Source organism: Artemia sp. Qi Xiang Cuo, chromosome 18 (assembly GCF_049724085.1).
Source record: "Artemia sp. Qi Xiang Cuo chromosome 18, ASM4972408v1, whole genome shotgun sequence".
Classification (NCBI taxonomy): Eukaryota; Metazoa; Arthropoda; class Branchiopoda; order Anostraca; family Artemiidae; genus Artemia; species Artemia sp. Qi Xiang Cuo.
The window spans coordinates 9,337,527-9,348,388 of NC_142811.1; the positions used below are offsets into that span (position 1 = coordinate 9,337,527).

A 10,862-nucleotide genomic window follows, 5' to 3' on the forward strand; every position below is an offset into this window, starting at 1 on the left:
GAGTCAAAAGAGATCGCAGGGCAACTAGCTCCCCCCCCTCCACGCCCTCTTTCCTCACATGCATCAGATAAAATTTTGAGATAGCCATTTTGTTAAAAATAGTTAAAAGGTTAGGTAATAAAAACTCTGGTGTCGGCACAACCCTCCAAGGCCCGGGGGCAGGTATTTTAAGGTATGCCCCGGGGGCATATATGGCTCTTATAGATGGGATGCTCGTATATACTTCAGAGAGGGCTAATTTGTTTGGAAAGTTAGAGTTCTAGTTCACTCTTTAAGAGCTAAAAATGATCAGCGGGCAACTAGCCCCCCCCCCCCGCTTCCACGCCCTTTTCCCCAAAATGGATCAGATAAAAATGTTGAGATAACCATTTTGTTAAAAATAGTTAAAAGGTCACATAACAAAAACTCTGGTGTCGACACAACCCCCCAGGGCCTGGGGCTGTCGTAAGTCATGCTCTGGGAGCATATATGGTTCTTATGGAAGAGATGCTCGTATAAACTTCAGAGATGACTCATTTGATTGGAAATTAAAAGTTCTAGTTAATTTTTAAGAGTTAAAAGAGATCCAAGGGCAACTAGTCCCCCACCCACGCCCTTTTTCCTCAAACCCATCCAGTAAAAATTTTGAGATAGCCATTCTTTTTTAAATAGTTCAAACATCAGATAAAAAAAAACTCCGGTGTCGACACCCCCCCCCAGGGCCCGGGGGCACGCTTTGTAAATTACACCCTGGGGCAAATATGATTCTTTTCGAAGGGATGCGTGTATAAACTTCAGAGAGGGCTCATTTGATTGGAAATTAAAAGTTCTAGTTCACTTTTTCAGAGTCAAAAGACATCGGACGGTAACTAGCTCACCGCCTCTCCGTGATTTTTTTCACCCAAACCCATCCAATAAAAATTTTAAGAAGTTTATAGTTTTGATTATAAACTTTGGAGGAAGTTCATTCGACAGGAAATTAAAATTTTATATGCCCCTTTTAAGAAACAAAAAAAAAGTAATCAAAAAGTAACAATCCCCCTCCCTTGCCTTTTTTCCCCAAATGCATCTTATCAAAATTTTTGAATAGCCATGTTTTTCAAAATAGTTAAAAATTCCAATTACTATATCTTAGGGGTTAAGAAATTCTCCACAGCCCCCGGGGAAAGGATTGTATTTTATGTTGAGGACATCGTAAGAATTAACATGACAACCATGGATGAAATAACTAAGGAAAATATATTTTGTCATTTCACTAGTTTTGAATAAGATATTTTTTTGGGATAATTTTGAAACGAGATTTATAATTGTGATTTTCCAAGTAAGTGAATATTTTTTTCCAGTTAAGAAGAGCCATATTTTAGGGATCCGGTGTGTCTATTGGATGCGCACACGCTGATTGCGTGTTTTTTGGCCGCGCAGCGTTGCCATTCTTGTTTGTGAGTTTGGTTTTCGGGCGCGAAAAAAGGTTAAAATCGGCGTGTGTATATGTTTATGTTTCTTCTGAATTAGTGAAGTCCTGTGGACTGCGTGGTTCGCTTGGGATCAAGCAGAAGAGGGGAGAGAACCTGCCGGAAGCGCCGTATTGGTACCTGCCGGTTAATTAGCCTTAAATTGCAGGGAACAGGTGAGCAGGTCTCGACGCTTCCCTTGCTCCCGGTGATCTCCTGCTGCTGAGGTTTCCCTGATGTTCCTTGATGTAGATGGCAGTGAGAGCGCTTTGAAAAAGCTGCCTCCGCCTTCTTAGTTTAGCTAGTCCAGTGCTCGTTTTATCCGGATTCCTGCTGTGATAGTGAAAGTAACCAAAGACTTGCTGTTCCTGACTTTGCTTAGTGCAATCATCATGCAAATTAAATACGAAAAACCGGCCCTAATGAAGATTCAATCACCGGATTTATCAGTGGCACCATCTACCTTTTGTAACTTATGGCTATTTGGACTCTTAAAGAAACCACCAGTGCGCACTGAGATAGCTCGCTACTTAGGGCTACCAGAGTGCTCTCGCTTATCGGACTGCTTGAATAAGCGAACCCACCGTGGCAAACGAGGAGGAAAAAGGAAACGCCAAATGAGAATCCCGGTGTATATCTCCCGCAGGAGAAAGACAAAGGACCGGCTGACGAGGACGAGTAACCTAATCGTAATCCGTTGCGCTCCTCCTCACGATACTCCACCCCTACTTGTCCCCTGGTTTATAGAGAATGTTAACTGCAGTGCTTCGGAACCTACTCCTCCAAATTTGCGCCCGGAGCGATTCTCAGCAAAATACGAACTTCCGAATATGCTAATGTGTAACGCTCGATCTTTGAACAATAAAATGGACGAGCTGGAGGTATTAATTAAGCAGAATAACGTACCCATTGCAATAATCAGCGAGTGTTGGGACATTACTGAGGAGACTGCACGGATTAAAGGTTACAGAAGCTACCTCAACACTCGACGTGACCGAGGCCTTGACCGTCGCGGAGGTGGCGTAGGACTTTATATACGTGACAAAACTGTTAAGTAGCCCCAATGATTCGAGCCATGAGATTGTGTGGGTGGAGTGCAGACCGGCGCATCTGTCACGAAGATTCTCCTGCTTAATAGTTGCGTCAGTGTACTATCCAGAAAGCGCTGGGAACAGAAAAGAACTTATTGAGCACATACAAGTGTTCGTCGACAGAATGCGCCACAAGTACACTTCCCCTGCGTTTGTGATTGCTGGCGATTTCAATCAGACCAATCGTCAGTGGGTCTCAAACGTTTTGGATATGAAACAAGTAGTGAACTTTCCGACTCACCAAAGTGGCAGTACTCTTGACATGATCTTTACGAACTTGGCAGATCTTTATAACGCTCCCCGATCTCTAGGTCCCCTTCAGAATTCTGATCATTTTATAATTTTCTGGGAAGCACAAGCAAGTATCCCACGACCGAAACCAACAAAAACCACAATTCGGCCCATCACAAGGTCTTCAATAGCTCAATTCGGTTGCTGGATTGGTACTTACGATTTTGATGATATTTGCGCAGAGACCGACATTAATGTCAAAGTCAGCAAACTAAACAGGCTTCTGTTGGAAAAGTTCCATGATTTTTTCCCAACAAAAGTTATTACAGTTTGTGACACTGACAAACCATGGATCACCCGCGAACTCAAGCAGATGATAAAAACTCGCTGTAGTCTCCACAAAGCTGGAGATCAAGCGGCTGCAGCCAGTTTGCGTAACAGAATTGTGAAGTTAAACAGACTAGCCAAAAGACAGTATGTAAAAGAGAAAATAACGCCATTACTGCACACTGACCCACACAAATGGCACTCCTTGGTCAAAACCCTTGCATGGAAATCAACGCCAAAGGACCTGAGACTGCTCAAAGATGACGGCACAATAACATCAGCTACTAAAGTGAACAATTTTTTCTCCGGCATATGCACCACATATCCATCAATCGCAAATTCGGAAATTAAGAATATCATTGCTGACACCGAGACTGATGAGACATTTGAAGTATCTGAATATGCCGTCATTAAGGAACTTCAGAAACTGAAAGTAAACTCTGCGTCTTACCCTGGTAAACTCCCTGTCAAGTAGTTACACGAATTCTCCATTTTTCTCGCAAAGCCACTCAGCTCTATTATTAACCACTGTTTTCACGAACAAGTGATCCCCAGTGTTTGAAAGAGAGCTTATGTGTGCGTCATTCCAAAAGTGGAAAACCCGAATTCTTGCGACCAACTCCGCCAAATTTCGATAGTTCCGAACCTCTCTAAGGTAGCGGAATCATTTATATATCGTGAACTTATGTCACAAGTCCAGGGCTCTCTTGATCCATACCAATACGGGTGCTTGAAAGGTAGTAGTACAACTGTTTATCTTGTGCGTCTGTATCACCTTATTGTTGAGTGGCTTGACCAAGGAGGCACAATTGTAGATCTCCTAGCCGACTATAGAAAAGCCTTCGACTTGATACGCCATTATACTGCAGTGAAAAATCTGAAGGTTATGGGAGCTTGCAGACATATTCTCTTATTAATAATAGATTTCTTACGCGGCCGACTAGAGAGTGTATATGGTCTCTACCCGGGGGATACTGACTCGGAATGGTCTGAGCTTACGTGTGGTGTCCCACAAGGCACTAAACTCGCTGCCTTGTTGTTCTTGGCTGTGATCAACTTCGTCCAGGCTGATTTTGACGAACGGTTCAAATTCGTAGATGACCTTTCCACCCTCTTAAAATACCTCATTGAGAAGTCTCAAATCGTTCCCCAGTTCAGTGAATCATTTATCGACAACTTTAGAGACCAGTGTTCTGAAAACAGCCTCCAAATCAACGAAACGAAAACAAAAATTCTTCGATTTAACCCTCTCAAAAGGTATTTTCAGTGCCCCCCTCCACCATACCAAAGCGTATCGTCGGCAGTTATTCTCGGTGTTACGTTCAGCGTTGACTCTTCGTTTAGCCTCCACGTCCAAGGGGTAGTGAAAAAGGCGAACTGTGCCATGCGTACCCTTTTACTGATGCGAAGATTTGGTTTTTCAGTGCCGCAATTGAAAACAGCCTACCTGACATATATTTGCCCGATATTAGAGTATGCGTGCCCTGTATGGGGTCCATAGGTTCGGAACACTGTCTATATGAGCGAAGTACTCGAATCAGTCCAGAAAAGAGCAGTGAAGGCCATACTGTCTGATCAGTACACCGATTACGAATCAGCACTGTCTCAACTAAATTTGCCGTCACTCCACGATCGCCGTTTTCAACTTATCTGTAAATTTGGCCAGTTTCCTCTGACATGGATAAACACAGAAATATATTACCCCCAATGCTGACAAAAAAAGTAACTACAAGATCAAAAGCAACAAAGTTAGCCCAGCCCAAGTGTCGCACTAATCGCTTCAGCAATTCGTTTGTGCCTTTTTATGTTTCTGTCTACAATAAGTGACATGTGTATTAATTTGTTTGTGTCTTTGTTCACTTTGTAAATAATAGCGCGATTTAGTCGGGATTTAAACCCTGACTACGAAAGCTTTTATGTTAATAAATGATTCTGATGTAAGTTGCCTATTATTAGAATATAAGGTTTTTATGGAAAGGGTGGTCATATTAACTTTGGAGGGGGCGTAGTTAATCGGAAATTGAAACTTCTAGTTCTTTTTTAAGAGTCAAAAGTGATCAATGGACATCTAGCCCACGCCCCACTTTTTCAAAGGGCATCCGGTCAAAATTTTGAGATTGCCATTTTGTTCAAAAAAGTTCAAAGGCCAAATAACTATGCTTCGCGGGTTGAACCCCCGCCCCCAACCCTGGGGAAATGGCTGTGCGTTACGGAATTCGATTTACGTTGCAACTTCGATTTACGGTGCAAGGGCTGTAAGTTATGCAAGTTGCTTATTGTTACTTTGATACGTTTTTACTTTCATGCTTTTTTTTTACTTTGGTATTGTTACTTTGATACTAGTTTTGATTCTTTGATGAACATTTGATGTTGAAAAAACAGGTTTGACTCTAAAATAAGGAATTTTTAAAACCTTGAAAGATTTTGCTATAAAGATCGATCTGTTATTAATTAAAACAAAAACTTTCCGAATAATGTTTCAGTCAAAGAAAAGTAAAAGTTATATTCAAGTTCGGCTGAGCATACACAAATACCTGTTAAAATTCAAACTCAAAACGACCAAAAATTATTATTAAAGAATAAATGATAACCAAAACGAACAGAAATTAAATAAACAATCATAGCAAAAAAACATACGACAAGTAATAATATAAATGAAAAAATAAATCTTAAAGCGAGTAATGCTTAAACTGAATATCCAAATCCAGCTTAAAACGAAAAAAAACTATTTTGCTATTGAAGTATAAATGAAACCCAAAACGAACAGAAATTAAATAAACAATCAATGCAAATAAAGATACAATAGATACTAATATAAATGAATAAATAAATCTTGAAACGAATGAAACTTAAATTGAATATGCAAATCAAGCTTGAAACGAACAAAAATCACTACAAACAAGAGTTTGGGTATCGCCTCCTTCTCTTACTGTAAAAGTCTAATACCTACTGCGTCATTGGCGCTTTACTGAAAACGAATTATAATTCAAATATTTTCTTTTGTACTTAATATTGATAATAAACATTAAAATTACAGTAAAGTTTTGAAGTGATGAGCTTTCAGCAATTAATATCATTAGACATCAAATATTCAGTTTAATTTATTAGTTCTTTCTAAGATTGTCCAGGATGAACTTAGCTTCACTACAAACAAGAGTTTGGATACTGCCCCTTCCTTAACTGTAAAAATCTATTGAAAATGAAAATGAAAATGAAATTAAAGTGAAATAAAATTAGAACTGATGGATCTTTCAACAATTAATATCATTATGAATCAAATATTCAATTTGATTTTGTTTATACTCTCCAAGACTGTTCAAGACACATATAATTGTCAAGAAAGCGCCAATATTTTTGAAATATTTCTGATACCAACTTTGACAACACATGCAAATAGTGTGCTTAGCACCAAATACGCTTAGCCTTTTTCTCAGACCTAAGATATAACACATCTCTCCCCCCTCCCCCGTCCGCTTTTTCCATTAAGACATGACATATGTAAGCAATGGCCAAATGATGAAATATTTAGTCTTCGTCACAAGAGTTTCGGAAGTTGTTTCAACACCAGAAGCAAAATTGCTATTGCAGAAAATTACTTGGAGATCTTTGGAGTAGGGGGGGGGACAAAAAGGAACGTGGGAGAGGGGCTGATTTCCCTTCAGTCGCTTTTGACTTTTGAACTTGAAGGGCACTGAACTGAATCTTGAAGGGCTCTTGAACTTTTATTACGCAACTGAAGTATCAGTTGCGTCAGTATCAATATCTAGAATTACAAATAAGAATGTTGGTGAAGGGGGCTTCATTAAAATTCTTATTTTTAATTCTAGCGGAATAGGCTTTATAGTCAGGACTCTCGAAAATTACGCAAGTTCGATAGTGAAGCACTTCAAAACTTTGCTTCCCATTTTTAAAACATTAATTTTAGTTCTTTTGACTAACATTTTTCATAAAAAGTTTGCGTCGCTCATTGATATTTGAGTTATCATTTATATAGCCTAGCACCTTAAAGAATTGATATTGAAAAGTTTTTAGTCATACATTACTAAGTCGTGTTTTGATTATACTGTATATTATTTTTTTTCTATTTTAGGTTTGCCAACAGATCTACTGTTTTGCAAAAAAGAGTCCACAAATGAAAACGACGTTTTGAGCTCTTCCTGCCCTCCTAGTGCAGGAGGGCATATAGAGGCCTCCTATATAGAGCCAGAAATTTGTCCAGTTTCTGAAATTGTAGTGCCTCATCCAGTTCATATATATATTGACGAAAAATATTCAAGTTTTCAAGACTTCAATATGGACACAATTCCTCTGAGAAATAATTTGAATAATATCCAGCCAAGGGTGCTGGTGAGGGCAAAACCCATTATTATGCTACAGGATCTAACCAGTAGGCATATTGATGAAACGGCAAATGGCATCTGGCGATGTGATCTTTGTGGTAAAATTGAAAACTGCTTCTTGATGTTAGACCTCCATCAGAACACTGGATGTGAGAAACTATCTCCAATTGAATGTGACATCTGTCCTGCAGTAATTCAAGATTATTCTGAATTTGTTTTACATTTTGTGGAGCATCAGCTTGGAAAAACTAGGAAATGTCCAATTTGTTTACATGAAGAAATTGGTGACCCAAAGTACCATTTGCTCTCGGCAGGTCATTTTTCACAAAATTCGCTTCAGTTTGAATCATTTTTAAACCTACCATTAGTTAGTAGACCTTTATATTTAAATTCAGTTGGTATCTGTGATTTAAATACTAAAGATCATATTTTAAAATCTAAAGATACTAAAAAACAATATGTAATTAGCCCTTTTGTGCATAACGGTAGTGAAGAGCCCCAAAAGCCTAAAACCTCCAATAAAAGTTTACCAAACCAGTCGTCTGTGAATAGAAAATTAAAGTTAAACAATAGTGATAATCCATCCCAATGCAAAATTTGCAAGAAAATATTTTCAAGTGTCAACAATTTGAATGTTCATTTGAGGCTGCACTCTGGTGAAAAGGCGTATGAGTGTAAAATTTGCAATAAAAAGTTTGCCCAAAAGTCGAATTTAATTTTTCACTTAAGATCGCATTCCGGTGAAAAACCTTATGGGTGCAAAGTATGTAATAAAAAGTTTTCTTCGGGATATTATTTAGTCCATCACATGCGTTTACACAGTGGTGAATCGCCGTACCACTGTAAAACATGCTATAAAAAGTTTGCTTTGAGATCTTGCTTAACGAATCACATGCGGATACACACTGGTGAACGGCCATACAAATGTAAAGTTTGTACTAAAAGTTTTTCCCAAAGTAGTCACTTGATTGTTCATATGAGGTTACACTTTGGCGAAAAACCATTTGTCTGTGAGTTGTGCAGTAAAAATTTTTCACAAAAATACCGTTTGATTGACCATATGAGGGTACACACTGGTGAAAAACCGTACAAGTGTCGAGCATGTAATAAAACGTTTGCTCAAAAGTCTAATTTTACTCGCCACTTGAGATTGCATTCTGGTGAAAAACCTTATGGCTGCAAAATATGCAATAAAAAGTTCTCTTATAGATTTTATTTAAGTCATCACATGCGATTACATAGTTGTGAAATACCGTACCAATGCAAAATATGCAATAAAAAATTTGCTTCGAGTTCTTATTTAACTATTCACTTGCGGTTACACAGTGAAAGGCCATACGAATGTAAAATATGTAATAAAAGTTTTTCTCAAAATGGCAGTCTAATCGTTCATATGAGGTTACACTCTGGTGAAAAACCTTATGAATGTAAATTGTGTGGTAAAAAATTCAATCAAAAGTCTCATTTAACTGAACATTTGACGTCACACTATGGTCAAAAATCTTTTGGCTGCAACGTTTGCTCTAAAAATTACTCTTCTAGATCATCTTTGTATAGACACATGCGGTTCCACAGTGATGAACGACAATACAAATGTGAAATTTGTAATAAAAGTTTTTTTCAAAATAGCAACTTGATGGTTCATTTGAGGTCACACTCTGGTGAGAAACCTTTTGACTGTAAAATATGCAATAAAAAATTCACTCAAAAGTCTAGTTTGACTTACCATTTTCGTTCACACTCCGGTGAAAAGCCTTATAAATGCAAAGTATGCAGTAAAAAGTTTTCATCAAGGTCTTATTTAACTATTCATATGCGGTTACACAATTATGAAAGATGACACGAATGTGAAATATGCAACAAACGTTTTACTAAAAAGAGCACCTTGAATGTTCACATGAGGTTACACCCTGGTGAAAAACCTTAAGATTGCCAAGTATGTAGTAAACAATTTATTCAAAAGCATCATTTGATTGATCACTTCAAGTCACACTGTGGTAAAAAGCCTTATGACTGCTAAGTATGCCAGTAAAATTTTACTTCGAGATATAGATTGATTCAAATCATGTGTGGTTACACATTGCTGAACGATTATACAAATGCAAAGTATGTAATAAAAGTTTATCTCAAAAAAGCAATTTGATTGTTTGTAAGAGGTTATACTCTAGTGAAATATCCTATAAATGTAGAATACGTTGTAAAAAAAAATATATAATCAAAAGTCTTATTTGACATTTTCGTTACTTTTGGTCACACTCTGGTGAAAAACCCTATGACTAGTAACCAATAAAAAAAAAAATTAAAAGGCGTCATTTGGCTTGTAATATGATGCTAAACAACCATAAAAAAAATACGACATAATTATCCAAAATATGACACATGGTTAAAATAATAATATTAATGAGATTTATAGTAATTTCAATTTAACAAAGATTCTTAGAGGGAATTCGCTTGATTACGTTTGAAGCCTCTTAAGGATGTAAAATCATTGGATTGAAAAATACTTAAAATAAAATTTTCTCTTTCAATTTTTTTCTTAACGTTACATACAAAATACACATAAACGAGAATAATCCTAAACCGAAGCGTAAAAGTTCAAATTTACCTTACTCAATAGGGGAGACACACGGGTAAGACAAAACACCAGTAAAAGATGTTTTGTTCAGTTGACATCTGAAGATATCATGAGAAGTCACATTAGAGGCAATACCTTGAAGAAAGTGTTCATAGCGATCTGGGTGGATTCTGCTTCTTTAAAATGGTGATTTACATCCTTTCGAACCTATTTTAAAAAGTATTATTTGAATGTCCATCTGATATTATGTAATAACAAGTGGATGGCTTGTGGCCATTTTACTTGTCTCTATGGCAAATTTTGATCCTTAGGTACATTCATTGTCTTATCGAATATAGTTTTGGATATGTTTCAATTAAGTTTGTTTTCATTTAGTGTGTATTTTCACGATCTGTGAAACAGGACAGCTTTCTCTTTGTCGTTTTATAATTGTCAGTTCATTATATTTTTGCCCTTGGCTTGAAAATAAAACATTTGAGTTTTCGTAGGGATTAGAAGTTATTTCCCCTCTACCTTGAACTAAGTAGGAACTTTGTAAGATATTGTTTCAGCCTGGGATTTGTATGCCCCTGGTTTGGATAGCGTTATTCCTAGAGAGACTTATTGTCAGAGTTTTGGGTATTCTACGCCCGACATACGGCCTAGCAGCTATAGGCTAAAAGGGCTAGTCTTTTGAAGGAAACTACGGGCAATTTCTCTTAGTTATTGTGTTAAGTGTAAGCTGCCTCCGCCAATAACCTAAAAGGTTTAGGTGTATTTCCCCTGATAAATTACGATCCCCTCCTTGCGGATATCTCTCCTCTGGAAAATTCACCATGAAAATTACTCCCCACACATACACAAATACATGTAGGATATATGTGTAAAG

At 37.6% G+C, this 10,862-nt stretch overlaps 1 protein-coding gene across 1 annotated transcript in view; it reads left to right on the forward strand.

Moving 5' to 3' along the window:
- LOC148941182 (uncharacterized) overlaps positions 1–10,479 on the forward strand; it is a 48,310-nt gene extending 37,831 nt beyond the window's left edge. The window contains exon 4 of the mRNA XM_089104681.1: positions 7,170–10,479. Within this exon, the coding sequence (XP_088960807.1) occupies positions 7,170–9,259 (2,090 nt within the window). The 3' untranslated portion in view covers positions 9,260–10,479. The remainder of the gene's footprint in view (positions 1–7,169) is intronic.
- The last annotated feature ends 383 nt before the right edge of the window (positions 10,480–10,862 follow it).